Source organism: Pseudopipra pipra, chromosome 7 (genome assembly GCF_036250125.1).
Source record: "Pseudopipra pipra isolate bDixPip1 chromosome 7, bDixPip1.hap1, whole genome shotgun sequence".
Taxonomy (NCBI): Eukaryota; Metazoa; Chordata; class Aves; order Passeriformes; family Pipridae; genus Pseudopipra; species Pseudopipra pipra.
Genome location: NC_087555.1, coordinates 5138040 through 5157395, shown reverse-complemented (window position 1 = coordinate 5157395; position 19356 = coordinate 5138040). Strand labels below are relative to the sequence as shown.

Sequence of the window (19356 nt, the reverse complement as noted above, 5' to 3'; positions counted from 1 at the left end):
AACAGAAAGTGAATTTGGAGTTCAAAGTCTCTATATACAACAGTTGACAGTCCAAGGGCCTGCTCAAGGTCCTCCTCTCTCAGTACTGCACTACTGGGTTCACAATGAGCAGAAATTTGTAGAAACACTGAGGGGAAGGCAGAGAAATGCCATAGAGTATTTATTTCAGTTGTGCCTCACTGCTAAAGACAACATCAATGACTAAAAGCTGCTTATGCAAGAGAAAGAATTATGTTCCATTGCTGCCTAGAATCACTCAGTTCAGCTGCTTTTCACAGCAAAAGGAAAAGCCCCTAACTTATTGGAATCCGAGCAGAGAATCCATAAACAGCTTCCCTTCTATGGCATACTACATTGGTACACACCAAAACAGAGATATTTGAAGAACTAAAATTGTGATGCTGATGAAATTACAGGCTCTAAATATAATTTCCAAGAAGCTGATGATTTATGTTCTCCCTGCCTTGCAATTAGGGCCTCTGAGAAGCTCTACCACAAACACTCTGCCTAAAGCATTTAAAAATACTCTAGCTTGACTCCACTTGTTGTTTGAACATGCTGTCGAGCTGTGACACTGCAAAAAGCTCCCAGACTCCTAGCAACTTATCAAAAAGGGCAGGTTCCTTCTATTTACCACAGCAATTTGACAGAGCTGTATCCCAGGAACTAGACATTATTTCAGTGTTTGGTCTCCTGTTAACACAAGGATTGATTGAGACAAGAATTTGTCTCGCACAGCAAGCGAAGTTAGGGTTAAAGCCTGATTAGAATCAAGAGGCAGTTCCAAGTGCTTCCAAATCTATAAGCTGCCAAGGACAGATGATACTACAGTCTTCATACTCCTGGCAGAGGCTACAGGTAGAGAAAAGGGAGGGGAAGAGTATTTAATTGGCCGAGCAAAGTCCTTGAAGAGGAAGACTGTGCCTCAGACTTTCCACACCTATAGACAGAGCTCGTGACCATTTCCAGCCTTTGCACTCCTGGAATTTGTGGATACACACCCCAGTGAGGCTGCCAGCCCATAGGCTACTGAAATTCAAAATAAAAGGCTGTGCTGGACATAGCACAGGCAAAATAATGTACTGTACATTACATGTATCATCCCTACCAATAAAGGGAGAAAAGGCCTGTAGAGAAACACTGAAAGCTTTTGCATAATTATGCTGAGAAGTATAAAGTGAAATGACCATTTTCCATGCCAAAGAGTTTACAGTCAATAAACAATCTCACTCCTCACTAAGGCTGGGGAGCTGATAAAAAGAATGGTAAAAATTACTGAAGATTCCCGCACACCAAATAAAAGAAGATTAATTCAGCTAAAACAGAGGATCCTTGGTTTAGTATTCCCTTCAACAATTATAAACAAACAAACATCAGATTTTGCTAAACTACAGAGTTTGATACTTCAATTTTAGACACAACAGTCCCTACTCATGGAAAGAGTACTAATAGCTTCAAATATCAACTGCTGAGCATTAGGTAGCACGGCTTTCAAATCAGTTTCCTTATCTTTGAGAAGGGATGAGTTTTGAGTCACTATGTCTGGTATTTCTTTACTTCAGACTAATGGAGACAATTAGGTTGTTCAGTTCAAGTTCAAAAATATCTTGCAATCATCCTTCGTGCAGGCTGGCTTTCCTAACGCTCAGCAGATATGTCCCTTAGCATCTCTTCTTATTGTTCAAATCCAAATTTCCAATATAAAAACCAAGGTTTCCATCCTTTTCTTTCCTGCCCTTTCCCATCTAACAAAACAAACTTCTTCTCACCTTTCTATGCAAGACAGAACAGTAACACTATTATATGATGAAACAGCTCTGATCCAGATTACGCTATGCCTGAACATTTTTTTCCAAAAGAACAACCTTCCTCGTTTTATTTCTCAAATCTAGACTAGTTAGAGCTCAGCTGAAAACGCCTCCTTTGCTGAGCTTGCTGCTGGGATGCCTCAGATTTTCACAGGAATTTATATCCTGGTAATTTCCATTTACTCTAGGAAAAAAATACAGCTTCTCCCCTTGTTATTAATGAGAGAACAATGATCCATGGTACGTCACGGCTAAGATTTGACTCTTCTAAGATGAGCCAGCTAAGAGTTGAAACTGGTTGCTTAAGATGCCAAATGTAGTTGGTGGAAAGATACTGAATTGTCCAGGAAGTGGTACCTTCAGTTCTAGCTGGACAGACTGAACACACCTCATCTGACCAGCAGCAATCAGGGCACTGCTCCTAACTGCTTTCAAAAGAGGGAGAAGCATCAGCTTTGCGGCTCCTGCAGTCAGTGGAAGCTTTGTTAGTGACCAGAGCTGTACAAGACTGCTCGTGACCCTCCTGACTGCGGTTCACAGTTTGCCCTCAAGGGCATGATGCACGTTTTACAGATGGTTGAGGCAGAGCAGTGATGTTCTCTGTGGCTGTTGCCAACTGAATGTCAGATCTGAAACCTCCTAAAGCCTGGCAGCGATTGCTTCGTTTTTCTAAAATATAAGTCAGGAAGAAGATCTAGGTTTTTATCCAGAATAATTCAAGGCTTAACTATACAGACTGTACTCAGGCAAACCTTCCATTAAATGAGTGCAGTCTGAACACAGGAGCTGCAAGATGTTATTGCTGTCCAATATGCAATTATCAGCCAAAATTCTAAATTTTGAAAACTTGAAGATTAAGGTTATAAGCTGTGACAGAGTTTCAAAGGTGTACCTGAAACTCGTAACTTCTCTTGGCATTTGTAGATCTGCAATTAACAAGATATGAATCAGTGTCTAATTTTCAGTCCAGAATAAATTCCTTCAAATGTCTTGCAAATCCCCAAAACTGGGAATGTGCAAAGGAAAAAAAACCCCAGACTGACAGAGATAAATTTATTTTACAATTTTGAATTGCTGACTTGACAAATGCACAAACTTATTCCAGTAAGTACAGCCAACAGTGTGGAAACAATTTCCCCCCAGTCTCTCACTAGCTACCATAACAACAGCCATGTTACATATTGTCCACACCTCTCTGTACATCTGCCTCCTGTGCCTCTGGTTGGGGAAGGCACCAAGCTTGGCCCTCTCAGGGACATTCTCTTAACTCGGGCCAAAATGGTTTTGGCTCAACTATGCCTCAAAAATCATAATGGACTGGAAAAAACCCACATGATTATGCCAGAGGGAGATGGGAGAAGGAACCCAGCAACAGCTGAGACTGCACTTTTTGCTAGGCCTTATTCTCCACCATCTTTCAGGACAATCTTCACCAGCCAGTGCACCAAGAGTATGCAACCTAGACGCTCAGATTAATTTTTGGGCAGTCATCTGTGATCATAATGTGGCGCAAAGACACACGAAACAGGATGAGGAGCATTTATAAGATGCCACCTCAAGAGGAAATTACTGAGTTCTGAGTTGCATTTCTCCAGGACATGTTCAGTTCTGGTGCCCCAGAACTGTCCAAATCCTAGGTACTGTCCAAATCCTGGAAAGCACTGTCCCTGCACAGACTCTGCATCCTGGTAGGCTGTTGCTGAGGCAAGGAACACGCAAGAAGTCTACTGTTCTCTCCAGACTGGGTTGTAAATTGTGGTGATGGGGGTGTGAGGAGGTTTTGGGGGGGAAACTCTCCTGCCATCCAAACTGATTTTGAAGCTAACAAAAAATTGTGCAAAGACTACAACAGATGCCCATCCAAACCACACTCTCTGCCCAGCTCCGAGATATCTTCCCCGTGCCAGTCTGTTTTATCATCTTACGCAGATGCCTGTTCTCCTTCCCAGAATTCTTGTGGCTTCTGAAAAGGGTCTACTGAATAGGGTCTAATGAACAGTGTTTGGTAGTTGTTCAAACTTTTTGACCCATGACTAATTGCACTTTGTTCTCTACAGTTCAGAGAAGATGGTGAAGTTCTTAATCTTCCTAAAAACCTTCAGGGAACACTTAATTCTTCAACATGGCTCAGGTGTTTCATTTTTCTATGTCTCATCTTAGTTCTTAAAGAGTTCCTGGCTGTCACTGTAGCTAGTGATATTTTAAAGGTTATGCATGACATACTCTGTACAGCTCCATTCATTTTGATAAAGCTCTGCTGCTTCTCATCCACTGAAGCTCTTGCCCATGGCTAAGATTTTACATATGTATTTTATGAGTAAATTAAAACAAATCTAGGTTGGCTTTATCTTCAGTTGATGGCCTATGATGCTTTATAAATACTTGTCAATAATGAAAAGACTCAATTAGTGGAATTTTGTATTCCAATATGGTTCAAACCCCATTCATAGACAGAATTTCAAGAAGAGAAAAATATCTGAACCAAAAAAATGAACCCCAACCAGTCCTGACATCTGAAACGGATTTCCAGCCCCTTCCCCCATGCTTCCCTTGGGCTGTCTGAGAAATAACAGATGCAAATGGGTTACTTTTGAAAGCACAGCATTTCCTCCACAGCTGATGCAGTGTGAAAATCCATCTGAAGCCCAGCAGACATACCCATGAGCAAGTCGCCTCTGAGCTCTGCCAAGAATTATACATTTCACCATACTCTACTGTGAAGAGAAAACCAGACAACCACCTACTGGCTGCATCACAGAGCAGAGAAGCCCTCATTTCTCCAGACTGCAGAATACCAATTAAACACATCTCAAGCCATCTATTCCTAGTAGGAGCTTAATGCAGTGCAGAGTTAGCTTGCTTCTTCCCCTAGAAGCATGCGCTTCATACTGCCAACCCCCCCACCCCTGTCAGGTGGAACAATTGCTCACCTTTTGTTTCTGTGGCTGACAAGTCAGAGCTGAAGTAAAATCAGTCTGTCTAACGAGCTTTTGATGAAATTCAAGGCTGAAGCACTGCAATTCTTGATTTATTTAGCATTCAAAAATCCCCTGCTTCTTCAGTTCTGCACCTCAGCCTCTGGAGGTTTCAGAGTGCAGCTTTCTCTAGGACAGCTCAAAGTTAAGAAAAGCCCTTGTGCCAGGTTCAGATATGCCTCTGCTAAAACAATAGTCTATCTCCAAATGACATTTCTGGGCTGCATATCTGTATTTCTTTAGTGATTTACATGTCATGTTTATGTACTTAACTTGTCTAGATATATGCTGGCTTTTTGTCTGTTTGTTTTTCCTGTGGTTGTTGCTATCAGCAATTCCAGTCCAGGTTATAAAGCAGCTTTTTGTTTTTTTCATGTATCAACACTAAAAGCAGATAGCCAAGAACAGCTCATTTCAGCCAGGGCAATATTTGCTACCAGACGTTAAAGAAGCAGACACAAGGAAATGAAATTAGCTTTCATGTGTTCCTCTCACAGACCCTATAAAATCCAACTGCAGAAACCAGAGAAGAATTATCCTAAAACCTCTTGTCTAGACTGAGCAACTATGGCATAAATGAGACATAAAGGAAAAACTCAGTGGGTCTCTCTTTGCCCAACCCACGGCTCAGTGGCCACATACCACTGGAACTAAAAAATGCTTTAACTTCAGAGACACTGTGTCCACTCAGGAGATATCCCCCGTGATGCCTGCAGGAGAGAAGTGCCAGCTGCTGTGCCATCCTTCACTGCCGAGCAAACACTGTGCAATTCTTTAAAACTGCTAAGGAAATGTAGCTGTCTAGGCATGGTGTGAACAAAGAAATACAATCCGCTGTGGCTCCCTGGTCTTGTACAGTTGTTACGGTCCAGAGAGAGTACCAGGGAGGAGGAGGACAGACTACCACGGTGCTGGTTTTGGCCCCATGTCCAGCAGCTGGGCCTGTTATCAGGAATGCTAATCCAGAAGCTCAGTCTGCACTTGTGTTCCTGGAGCCCCTGCACTGTGACCATCTGCTACACAATGTCAAACAGGAGAGGAGCTCCCATACAAAATAATTACACTGACACCTGTCAAAATACAGGCAGAACCACCTTTGCTGAGGCATTATCTTCTTGATTTTATGAGTAACTGGCTACTGTCCAAATCCTGGAAAGCACTGAATGTGTTAATTTACCATGAAAACAGGATCAACGCCTAAGAGATACCTTACTGTTTAAAAGACAAGCCTGTTCTTCTCTGGAAGACCTGCAGCAGGCACAGGGCTGCAATGTTAACTTTTATCCAATTTATTATTTTTTTTGAGACAGCATTAGGCAAACCTCACTGTTCTCTAAGTTCCACTATGAATTCCCAAACTCATGCAATATAGGAAACACTGTGCAACCCAGCTTCTGGAATGTCTCCTTTTCAGGACAGCTGAATGGTGAGCATGTTATTCACCCTGATGTCCTGTCCCTAGAGGAGCCTGAGAAGTGAACTTTTCATACAGCACTCACATTGCCACTGCTCTCACTCAGCAATCCTAGGGAAGTGAAAGGGAGCTGAGGGTTCCGGGTGTTTTTGTCATAGGGTTCTGTCCAGAATCAATATGAAATACACAGGTATTCCTTACAAAAAATACATCAACACATCCACAAGACTCAGTTGCCCATATTTTTAGCATAAATGTTGGTAAGCTGTTGCTAAGTCTTTTTCCTCATTCAGCCTCTTTGTTTCTAAATAAAACAGGATTTCTTTCAGGTTATATATTTGGGTTCAGAAATCTTTAAATATTAATAGAATGCATTTCTTCATCCTGTAAGCCAGAGTAACAGTCCTTCCAAATAGAAAGACAAATTGCTTGGGCAATGATTTTGGCTTTTAATGCCATCTGTGTTAGCACTTCTGCATTGCCCAAAAATGAGGGAAGACTATTCCAGCTCTGGCTATAGCTCTGCTTGGCAGGGCATCAAGCACAGACTCTTCAGAAGAAGGTATAAGCATCATACCTCAGGAAGATTTATGGTGCTCCCTCTCTGATCTTCCCTCAGTCTCCAAAAGCTTCTGGTTAGTTAAAAGCCTGTATCTTTACTACCCTTTCCAAAGTTTGGCAAGTTCTGTCTGTAGTAACAGGATTTCAGCAAGGCCAGGTTCAAGGTGCTGCTCCAGGGTCGGGATAATCCCAAGCACAAATACAGGTTGGGCAGAGAATGGTCTGAGTCCCTGTCAACAAGGACTTGGGGATGCTGGTGGATGAGAGCTGGACATGCCCTGGCTGTGTGCATGCACAGCCCAGAAACCAGCTGTGTCATGGACTCAAAAGAAGAGTGACCCACAGGTCGAGAGAGGAAACTCCGCCCCTCTACTCCGCTCTTGTGAGACCCCACCTACAGTGCTGCATCCAGCTCTCTTCCCAGCACAGGAAGAACATGGACCTGTTGAAATGAGTACAGAGGAGAGCCATGAAGATGCTCCAAGAGTTGAAGCACCTCTGCTACCAAAGACAGGCTCAGAGATCTGGGGTTGTTCAGCCTGGAGAACAACCTGGAGAAAAGAAGGCTCCAGGGAGGCCTTAGAGCCCCTTCCACTGCCTTAAGGGGCAACAAAAGAGCTGGAGAGGGAGTTTGGACAAGGGTATGGAGTGATAAGGGGGAATGGCTTCAAAATGACAGAGGGCAGGATTAGACTGGATATTAGGAAGAAATTCTTGATGGTGACAGTGGTGAGGCACTACTGGCACAGGCTACCCAGAGAAGTGGTGTATGCCCAATTCCTCAAGTGTTCAAGGCCACGTGGGAGGGAGTTGGAACTAGATGATCTTTAAAGTTGAAGCCAGACAAAGCCTAGAAAGCAGGTAGAGAGTTAAAATCAGAATATAAGTCAGAATATAGGTTTACTAAGTAGAATAAAGGAATATAAGTAGAATATAGGAATATAAGTATAAACAAGAGCACAAAGAACTTTGCCAATACTTAACTAAGATGCACTGCCAGAACCTAGAGATAGAGATTAGGTGGTACTGTACACTGAAACAATGCACACACACCCAACCTAAGTAAGATAAGGGGGCAAAGTGGGGCTTGAGTCCAAGAATCTTGCAAAATTCACCATGAAGTCTGCCAAAATCAAGAAAGTTGAAAAGTTCAGCCGAGGAAGAGGAGTAAATACGACCCCCAGAGGATGAAGAAACAGGAACAACCCTCCTGAATTCTCCCCAAATTGAAGACTACGCCCCTGACTCCACCTAGACTCCCCCTATTATGAATATTCTAATTAGATGTTGCAATTATATGAATATGTATGTGAACATGTTGCAATCACCTGTAGAAATGGTATAAAACCCTGTAAATTCACTGGAGACACAGAGCAGTTTGTCCAGCGCGAGCTGGCTGCTCTCCAACGTTGCCTAATAAATATACCTCGCTGCTTAAAGACTAACTCTTGTCTCTGAGCAGTTCTCTGCGCCTTTTGGGGGGCTAAATTGGCATCAAAGTCACCTCCAACCCAAAGCATTCTGAGATCCTTGGATTTTGCCACCACACACATGTTCAGTCTTTAGCTGAAAGCAATCCTCAGGACAATGGGCTTCATTGCACGACTGCAAGGTGTGAAATTACCTCTTTTTTTCAGCTTTAATCACATCAAGATGTCACAGAATTCTTGTTCTTTCAGAAGGTGAGAAAAGAAAATCCTGATCTGTCTTATTACACATTCTTATGTGTACAGTTTTCTTATAAACACCCTCTAGTTTATACAGTTTAAGCTCTATTCCTGCTTATTCAAACCCTGCAGCAAGAAGAACAGTTAAGTCTGCCTCCTTCCACCATCTTTAACTTGGGGTGGATTTACCAGGTTGGAGGCTGCAACCCTCCTTAACTTCAACACAATGCACATGTCATATAAAATGGCACAGTAAAGAGCAATGGTGCTATGTGATCCTGCTCACATCTATCTGGGTTGCTTTTCAACTCGCTTAAATTAAACCAAGTCTCTTTTATTTGCTGGTACTGAGGAAGACTGAGTAAGCAGCAACTGCAGAGACTCAGGCTGAAATGTATCCATGGCATGGAGTGCAAACTCTTGTTTGAATTTTTTTCAGCTGATCTCAATGAGGCACTGTTAGTTTTCAGGTCACAAAATGCTTTCTGAAGATTGCCCTTGTCCATGCCATTTAACATTACCTAAACAATCAAGGTATATGGACAATAGAAGCAGCTTTGCAAGGTGACTCAAAATGGCTTGTATCTCATACCTCTCCCAGAGTTGCACACATAAGATTAACTGCACGTGGATGAACATAATGAGTGGAATCCATACCTGCCCTCCTTTAGGCTGGTATTTGATATTATCCGTTGATCCAATTTTGGACCTGACATTCTTGAGGTCAGGTAGAGGCTGGTTAATAACTCGTAGCTGCTTTGGAGTGGCTGGAGATTTAGGAGGAGTGCGAATTATGGCAACTTTTTTCTCAGTAGGTACCAGTATTGCAGATTTGGGGGTCCCAGGAGTGTGGGGGGTTCTGGAGTAGCTGGGTGTCCCTGGGGTGCCTGGGGTACGGGAGGCATAGCTTGGTGGTGTCCCTGGAGTGATGGCAGTGGAGCCAGGAGTAGTGGGGGTAGAAGTTCCACTTTTTCCTGTTCTGCTACGAATTGGCTCTGATCCTACATGAAAGAAAGAAAAACAGCATTAGGGGCACAGAAATACATCTCTTCTTCCCTTTGTACTCCCAAGATCGTTCCTGTGTGCCAAGCAAGAACAGCAGCCTGTATGTCTGTCTCTGTGCCTTCCTTTGCTAATCAACCTGCCAGGACTTACCCTGCCTTGAGAGGTTGAGCCATTGCCCACACACAGTGACTGAGCTCTCCATTCTGTAACATAGCTGCTTCCCACAACACCTATGCTTCCTGCAAAGCTTGCTAAATGAGGCACAACATCACACTTCCATTTTGGGGAAAGGATAAGAAGCACCCTTGGAATCTAACCTTTGGGACTTGATCCGATCAACAACCTGATTAGCCAGTGAGAATGCTGTCACCAATTTCAGTGGATTTGGGCATTAAAAGAGAAAGTGGGAAAAATTCTGATGGTATTCCTGGAACTAAAGGCTCTGAGTGCCTGGCTGCTGCTGGTCACATGCCACTGCTGGTAATCTGCAGCTGAACCCTGGGTGGGCATTCAGTTGAGCACAAGCCATGGCTCTGCTGTGTGGATAGGCAGATGTCTGCACATTCAGTCGCTGGTTTTCATTAGTGCAGTGAAAGAAAGCCATTACAGGAGGCAACCTTTATAAAATTAGATTCTAGATACATCTGCATGCAAGTCAAAAAATCCCAAACAACTGTATCATTTTGTAGCAGCTTCATTCAGTGTTTATGGCATTGCCAGTTCTTTTCACTGAGTAGAAGGATCAGTTTAGTTGTGCTTTCTGCAGCCAGCTCTGCTCCTAACTCTCAAATATAAATAAACAGAAGCTGAGATATCTCCATGTGCTGCTTAAAGTAAAGCTTCGCTGAGAATACTGAGGGAGAGAAGGACCAGAGCAACCCCTCAGGCCTGGGAACCTCAATGCCAAATGGGAGCATGTTATATTTCACCTTAAGATGTGCAGGAATTATACATCCACTGGGCCTCTCTAAAGCATCCAGTGGGACTAAGCAAATTCTTATTTAAAGTATTTTCTAACTGTTCTGTTTATGCAATGATAGTGGCCCAAACCTAACACACTGCTGCCCCTGGGGTCTGGGGACACTCTTTGCTCTACACTATTCATTAGATACACTGAACATACTTCCCTCAGCTCCAGTTTCCCTGAACATTTTTTTTCTTTCCAAACCAACCCTAAAGCCTCTCACTATACTAACTGAGACAGACGGGGAATTAATTTTTTTCCCCACCTCCTTGCAGCTTTGGTATATTTATTTTTCTTTCCTCAGCCCTTTACTACATTGGCAAATACTCAATAGCCCCTCACTCTCAGTCAGAAGAATGGGCTGCTGTGGCAGCTGGGGGGCACTGTGCTTACAAAGGGTCTCTGTTTTACTCTTGGAGCATCACACAGGAATTTCAAAGGACTTTTTTTTGAAGAATTTAATAATCTACTTCCCTTAAGGGTTGAATTGGTTTCTAAAGACAGAAAACAGAGGAATTCTTATTGGAAAGCAGGAAGCCACATGTGAGTTCTGAGGCCTGGGCTGAATGCAAATCTAGCTGAAAATTCTGGGGGTTTTGGTAAAATTCTCTTTGACCTGTAATTCCTTTTCACTTGTGATCTGGTATCTTTGGTCCTCATAAAAGGACCTAGCTGGTTCACTATCCCAGCTCCTGCCAGTGAGTCACTCCACTAGCTAACATTCAATTCTCAGCAGAGATTTCATCCTAGGATGAGAGTACAGGAAGGTAACTACTGGGAAACAGCAAACTAATGACTGTAACTATCACGTTCGCTTTTCCAAGATCCCTCAGAATATTCTGTGTTGCCTTCTTCAGTTTTGACTCATTACTTCTTGCTGCTGTTTGTAAATGCTGCATGTTAAATACTGCACCCAGCTCTGTGCTCGTTGCAAAGGTATCTTCTACTAGTCTGGGCAGCAGTCCTGGCTCTGGGCATTGCAGGTGCATCCCGTCCCCAGTTTCAGGCACTTGGTATCTGAACAAAACCAGCCTGTGGGGCTCTGATTTCCAACAGCACACCCTAGACCTACCCCTCAGTGTCAAAGGTAGGCACACATCCTGCTATGGCAATGTGACAAATGTAACAATGGTGGAGACACCCGCAACAGAAGGAGAAGGTTAATATGCAAGAAAACATACGGGTGGTCCGTCGTACTGAAGAGGAAAGAGAAGCTGTGAGGGAGAGAGAGTTCTCCTCTCTGTCTCGGTCTCCTGATGCACCTCGTCGAGGAGGAAGGATAGAGGAAGGTCTCGGTAGAGAGGAACGCTTCTCGGGACTCTTGCTCACTCCATCCTGATAGCAGTAAAATAGAAAAGGGAGGTTTAATTTTTAAAACTCACTCTGTGGGCTGTGATTTCTCTCAGTCTATATACAGAGAGCTAAACCTCATCCTATGGGCTCAGTTTACTCCTCACGCAGGAACCTGTGGGGACCCAGTCCCCTTCCATGCTCTGCTTTGCTCCTTGGTGCTTCTTTACTGCAAGGAAACACCTGACAGCCATTTATGAGCTACCCAAGACACAAATGGATACTCCTGGATCTAAATATGGATGGATTCCACACTGGGCTCTTAAAAAGGTTTGCTTTTAATGCAAATTCAAGTTCAAAGTAAAAGAATTCTCTTAAGCTCAAGTGTGAAATTCCTATGTGAGTTTACCTGCAAAGTAACTGCACTATGTGTGCCCAGAATACACCCCACGGTAGCTTGTTGGGTGTTGTGTGATTTTTTCATTTTTGAACACTAACACTAACTTGTAATTTTTTTATGGAGAAAAATTTTTAGCTACACCTTTTATTTTTTTTGGTGCAGCATTATCAATCCTAGTGTTTTATTTCCTTCTGTACTAAAATTATTACTTTTTGAAATCAGTGCATACCTTCTCTTTACCATGGCAAAGTAAACCTCTCTTTACCATTAGAGCAATGGACATGTATATTAGAATATTTTTGAACTTAGGGGATGGGCAGCCAAAGACAGTCTTGCATAAGCAGATATTCCTCCCAAAAACAAATGATGATGATCCCAATCAGTAAAAGACACAGCAAGCACCGTATTACAAACAAAATGGAAGTCAACAGTGAAAACACTTTTTAAATGGGGATAGTCAATCAGCATAATGTAGATTTCAAACACAAGTGAAATGTAAGGACAGGGAAGGTGTGATGGACTGCCAAACATGTTGTTAAACTTATCCTGCAACTTCTTCAACAAAGTCCTATGCATTGACTAAATTTGATTCCTAGAGCATTTAGATTCTGCCCTTATTGCTCGTCATTAGAACTGTTCCCTCCTACACTGGGGACTTAATTAGATTTCAAAGAATATTAATTGGTTGAAAATTACATTTTTTTTTAAACTTGGAAGGCAAATCAGTCCTGCTGTTCTTTACCACTTACTCACATGAAAACGGGTGTAACTTCTTAGCAGTCAATAAAGCAGCATCCATATCATCCACAGAAAGATATGTCTTTCTAGTTCTAACTTTTGTCACTTCTGTTTCCTCTGATGAATCTCCTTCGTTTTTATCCATTTTCTAGTACAGGTCTTGTAGCCTGATAATCAGTTTTCCTGCCACTGGATGTAAGTAATCCCACGTAAGCTTCACAAAGAATTACTCAAATTCAGTGGGTAGAAAATATGATCCATGGAGTTTACCTACAATCTCCGACCTCTCTCTCCAAACTCTGCTAACCTTACCTTAGCATCTGTTTTTGGGTCTCTTGGGCCTGCTGAGGAGGGCTGAACATAGTAACTGTCTGTATCGAGAATAGTGGCCCTTTTAGTGGTTAATGAGCAAGCTGAGCTGGGTCTTGGAGGAAGCAATGACTTTGCTCTAGACTTTGAGGCAGGAATCTTTGACAAAGAAGCAGTCTAGTCATGAGAAAACAAACAAAAGAAAACACAACATGAAGCTAAACAAAAGGAAAATGCACACAACATGGACCAAAAATAAAAAGCCGAGCTATGAATTAATACTTTTCCTGTGTCTGGTAATGTGTCTGTGCAGATCTGACTTGCATGGAATTTTCAGTTTTGTGTTGTTTGACTGAAACCATCTGGGTCTGAGTCACTGACTTGAGGAAGTGCCTTTTTCTCCACATGCTATTTTGGTCTTGTGTTAATAGAACAAAGCTGGTGCCAGGAGTGACATTTAACTGGTACAACTGCTGGTTGGCTGCATTAGAAACAAGTGCAAAGCTCCAGGAGCACCAAGAGATCCTAGTCCTTTAAAGTTGTGCATTTGAAATATATCCCTCCAGGTTACAATCAAGAATAAAACAGTGGGAATCTTAAAAGTAAAGTTGTAACAGTTATATTCCCACAACAGCAAGAGGACAAGACAGTATTGCTTCTTGTGCCACTGTGTACAAAATCCCTACTGCACTTCAGATACTGCATTCTGTGCATTTGGTGTCATCCACAGAAATTCATAAATCTATATTGACAGTGTGGAGTGCTGGGATAAGGAAGCCTGCATGTGGTTGAAAAGCTGACATGATATGTCATTGTGAACAGATACTTGGTTGTTTCTGAATAACAACGTCCCATTGAAAGAACAATTAAAACCCAACAGGATAGATAGAAAAATCTTTGTTGACAATAAGGAGCACCTAACTGCATTACAAATAGGAATTTCCTTGAAATAGAATAGGACTACTTGCTTAAGCAACACTTTTTTCTCTTCCACAGATACAACTGATACTACAAAGAACAACTGCTAGGGTGTTACCTTGGTAGTCCTGATTCTCTCTGTAGTCATACTAACACGAAATTACACATATGAACAATCCCAATGAGCAAGTCATTCTGGGACTTGTATGGAATTTGAGCCACAGAAAACTTGGCATTTGATCTAAGTTCATCCCCTAGACTTTCTCAACTATCAGAAAAAGTGTATGAGTTGCTCTTTATTAGAAAATGAGAAAAGAATGGGCAGTCCAGCCCTGACAGGCCTCTGGCTTAAGCTGCATACCCAACCTATGTAAAACTGAGACTAGTGTGCTGAATGTCATCCATGACATCACCCACATGATTAAGAGTTGCAGAACTGCCTAACAAACATTTCCAGTCCTACAACACAGCTGAGAGGAGTTCTACTGGATGCCATCATCCATACCAAGTAGCAAGACAAGGAATTAGTTCAAAGGATGGAAGTGCTTTACTATCAAGAATGTATTCCTAGAATGAGTTTTGCGACATATTTATGCCTCTGAAAAACCATCTGAATAATTATTTTACACAGAAACTGTGGAATATGTGTTCCTGTCACATCAAAGGCTTCTCTGGACTTCGACTGGTTTGTCATAGTTCACTTTATGGGTCTCATCCACCTGTGAAACTCTGGGCCCAATTTACAAACCCACTAAGGTGTTTATTATGCTGAAACTCTGTGGGAGCAGGTGGGTGGGTGGTCCCAAGAAGCAGACATTCTGTGAACACTTTTCAGTCGGCTTTCTTAACTTGAGATGTAACTAAGCATGCACAGTCTGAGGTCCAAGTGTTCATTCAGCAGTTTCTGCTTTTTTCAATTTGTGGATCATGCAAAATGTTTCCCCTATAACAAGAGGAAAACATTCTGTAAGAGAGAAAACTCTTACAGACTAAGATTTTAGTCCCAGTGCAGAGACATCATCCTTTTCACTCACATGGCAGTGTTCTCTGTGAATACCTGGATCTAATGGGCATGCTAAAGATGGATGACACTGAGATCTGCCAGTGGAACAGCTGGGGAAAAGGCATGACCTTGAGTTAGTGCACTGCTCTGAGACTATCACAGTCCAGATCCCCCTCATGTTATTTAGGGAGCAAGGCACTTTTTAGCATCAGTAATAGTGGCAGACTCTGGCCTAACCAGACCTAAGTAACATGCTCAAAGACAGTAGAACAAGCAAAGAAACCATGTCTCAGTCCATGCCTGTGCTTTGCCCAGAAAACTCTGCTTCTCTGTTAGCAACACATTACCTTTGACCTCTGCTGGAAGGGCCAGCTGCCCAAAAAGATCTATGTGACCCTGACTGAAACTCGTGGAATGCTGAAGTGGGGATGCAGAACTCTCACTTTATTTCAGAGGTGTTCCTAACACATGTCAGGTGTTCTCATCATCTTGCTGTGAACTGGAGGTACACAGCTCCTTCCAGCAGATGGAACTGCTCAGCCTTCCCTGAACTTGTTCTGCAAAGCAGTGTGTAAACTGCAGTCTGAACATGGACAACAAAACTGACTGGGTTGGATGATCTAACATTACCAGTGGAGAGGAAAAGGCTGCACTTGAAGGACATAAAAGCTGAAAATCCCAAAGAAAAAAGAGCAACAAAAAAAGGGACAGATCTTTATAAAAGCAGAGACAAAGACAAGGCACAGAAGAGAAAATGTCCAAGAGTTATGTGCATGTGGCAATCAGAGAGGTGAGGCAGCAGGGAGAGCAGGTAAGCAGGGGACAGACTTCTAATCTTTGCTAGAACACAGAGGGCAGAAAAACAAAAGGTGTATAGAACGATAATTGCACAGAATGATTTTGCAGGGCTTATACTTAGAGCACTCCACGAGCATTGAAAATTGCTCAAGTATTGACTCTCTTGTGTGTTGATCATCCCCCAAGAAAAGACCGTAATGAAACATACTGTTGACTCAGCCCAGAAACCTGCCCAGGTATTTCTCACTGAACTTGTAAAGAAGCTCTAACAGTTCCTCAGTTATGGGTCTGAAACGGGTCAGACCTGAAAAACCATGGCTCCTCCAAAGCCTCCACTCAGTTATGCTGCTCTCAGCACTAACAGTTTTGTGCAATTCATAAATAGTGTGTAGCACTTCATGTGACAGAGCTTTTTGTTCCCCAAAGAACTGACAATCTGGTTTAACAGATGAAACAAATCAGCCATGGAATATATTAGGAAGTATATTAGGAAATTTAGAGGAATTGTAAGGAACTTCTTAATTGTTAATGATGGCTGACAATGACAAAGTATTGTTGTGTTGCAGATGTGAATTAGCATGTGTCAGTGTCACAGAAAGAATATTTGCATGGGGAGAGAGAATGAAGGTTGGTTTCCTGGGGATTTTGGAATGATGGGACAGAAAGAGCATAGGGTCAGCACAGAGTAAGGCAGCACTTGCTGAGGAGCGCCAGACAGAGAGGGCAGAACAGGCTGTAGAGCAGCTGAAGGCAGGGCACCTAACTCAGGCTGGAACACAGGCAGCAATCAGCAGCCCAGGAAATGGCCACTCTCAAAGCACTGAGTCACTTATAAATTCTACTGGCCACTGACTTCCACACAGGCCTGGCCTCTGCAGAACTCTTGGCTATGGAATGAAGACACACAGTGAGTCCTGGAGGAGGGTTTCTGCCTTCACAGCAATCGAGCAAGGCTGCAATGCAAATCTGACTCTGCAGAAAGGGCCAAGGTGCACAGCTTATCCCACAGGATGACATGGCTCAAAATGCTGATCAGACTCCAGCTCCTGCAGTTTGGAGTCTGTGTGGCCCCCATGGATCTGCAAACTGTCACCAACTGCTACCCGGGACTGTGCTTCAGAGGTTATTCAGGAAAGGTGGTTTTAATTACCCTTTTCAATGAAGAATGAATATGGCAAACCAATTTTAAATGGAACACACAATTACTTACTGAATTAACACAAAAAAATGTGAAATAAGGACAAAGGGAGATTATAAAGATGAACAATAAGATGATTTTACTCACTGAGAGTTTTTCCTTGGCTTGTTTAAATACACCGGGAGCCTGGTTTGTTTCACCACCTGCTGCTGAGAAACCCAAAGAAAGACTTGACAGTTAAAAACAATAATAAGAAGCATTTCTATTTAGTACATTTGATAGAACAATTAAATGCCTTGGAACTCATGTGCAAAGCAAGTACTTTGTGAATTACTCTCACTGAACTGTATACAGAAATGTACTTAGTAATTTCCTGTATTCATCTTACTTGAGGTAAAATGGTACGTGTTTCAAACAAATTGAAATTTTGTATTCATATTCCTAAAAGTCTAGAAACTAAAAAAGTTCAAGAAATAGCTGACAGCTAAAAGAGTCTCTGGTCTGAAGGTTGATCCTCAGACAACTTAGTATTCTGATTTTCAGGACTGTCCTCTAAAAATTAGGCACCTTTAAGTCACCCACAAACTAAAATTTTAAGAGAGGCCTCTAACATATTAGCCAACATTCCTAATGGAAGGAGAGAGATTCAACGCTGAATTATCATCCTAGTTGTGTCAACAAGGTCAACTAACCCCCTCGACTTCAGAAATCCAATTTATATCTGGGACATCAAGTATGTTGATTCAGTATTTCATTTATCTGATACAACATGGTTTGAGATAAGATTTTTCTTTTTGATTTAGGATTCCATCTCAAGTTTTTGAATGGGGCAGCTTTTTGGAAAGCTTCACACCAGTGCTGCCACTCAGGAAGTGATGTACCACACAAAAATTAGATGTGAAACTGTCTGATACCTGTGCCAGGATGCCCTTGGTAAACACAGAAGCAAGGACAACAGGCACAAATGACAACCTTCTGCTATGAACCCAACTGTTTTCCAACCCTAAAACCAACCCTAATGCCTCATACAGGACAGGTCAGGTTAATTTTTTCCTTTTTCCAGCGTGGTTCCCAGGTGTAATGAGATCATCCCTGGTTTTCTGTCACACTTCCCACTCTAGTTCTGCCCTCTTTATATATATATATATATATATATATATATATATATATGCACTTAAAAAAATCGAGGAGTAGGAGAGAAAACTTGTGAGGAGGAAAAGAATATATAACTGTGCACTTCAGTTCTTCTGAATTTGTAACAGGGATAAATACAACACAGCCCTTCCATGTCACACTTTATCACATCTGTTACTGCTGGTTTGGGTCTGTTTTGCATCTCTTCTCTGATTAAATAATCGCAAATAGCTTCTTTCCTCCTCCTCCTAGCATTGAACATAACCAGTCACCACTGTGACTGTGCTGAGCTGCTTGTGCTGATGTACCTGAAAGCACCACAACTTCACCATCTGAACACAAGATCTCTACAGGCCCTGCGGCTTAAATACACAACAAACATGTTTTACCTCAGGGGGGTGACCCCAGAATTGAAGACAAGGAACAGAAGTGTGTCACAGCCAGGTCATTGTTCTGGCCTTGTCACCAAAGCACTCCTCTGGTGGCAGAGCTGCAGTGGCATTTCACAGCCTCTGACAAAACAACCCAGGCTGGGGTTTCCCTCATGGGAGCTACACCAGTCAAGGCAAAGACTTCACAACTCTTTCCTCTGGGCTGGCCACACAGTTTCTTTTTCAAATGTCAAGGATGAGCCTCTCAAAAAGCAGCCCCTCCCTCGTGGATATGTTGATCTAAGTTACTGGCATTTGCCAGTGCTTACCAGTGATATGGGAATTTTTTTTTCTGATAGAGGGGCATTACGGGAAAGATGTAATTTGTTGGGCCACTACACAGAAAATAAAAGCAAATATCAACTTTTTTTGGTAGTATCTAATAACTTATTTCTTATATCTTATAATCTTATTTTGGTTGTATCATAACTGGACATGTCTCATTTTAAAGTCACAATAAATGCAACATGGACATTTTAACTGACTGCCACACACTCAAAGCTCTATAGACTACACTGCCAAGTGACTTTTGGGGGGCTGCATTAGCCAGGCATCACTAAAGCTGACAAGACCACTCCAAATAGAAGGCACTGACAGTCAAAACTGGCTTCAAGAAATGGTGCTAGATTTTAGAAAAAAGGAAAATCGGAGAGAGACAACGTCCTAGATTCCAGATCTTGGAAAGAGCTGAATGACAGGCTCAAGCTCAATGATACACAGGATAACATATGGGCCACGTGCACTCTTAAGAGTATCACATAGCTTTGCACTCTTTCTCATGGCTTCCCCTCCAGTCCTATCAG

The 19356-nt window shown here is 42.4% G+C and overlaps 1 protein-coding gene across 50 annotated transcripts in view; it reads right to left on the bottom strand.

Moving 5' to 3' along the window:
* MAP2 (microtubule associated protein 2) overlaps positions 1-19356 on the bottom strand; it is a 221861-nt gene that overhangs the window by 11514 nt on the left and 190991 nt on the right. For 33 of the 50 annotated variants that reach the window (XM_064661893.1, XM_064661903.1, XM_064661892.1 and 30 more), the window contains 4 exons: positions 17136-17197; positions 13135-13308; positions 11576-11729; positions 9083-9426 (listed from right to left, as the gene is read on the bottom strand). In XM_064661893.1, the coding sequence (XP_064517963.1) occupies positions 9083-9426; positions 11576-11729; positions 13135-13308; positions 17136-17197 (734 nt within the window). The remainder of the gene's footprint in view (positions 1-9082; positions 9427-11575; positions 11730-13134; positions 13309-17135; positions 17198-19356) is intronic. The other 17 variants (XM_064661916.1, XM_064661920.1, XM_064661926.1 and 14 more) reach the window with 3 other exon arrangements.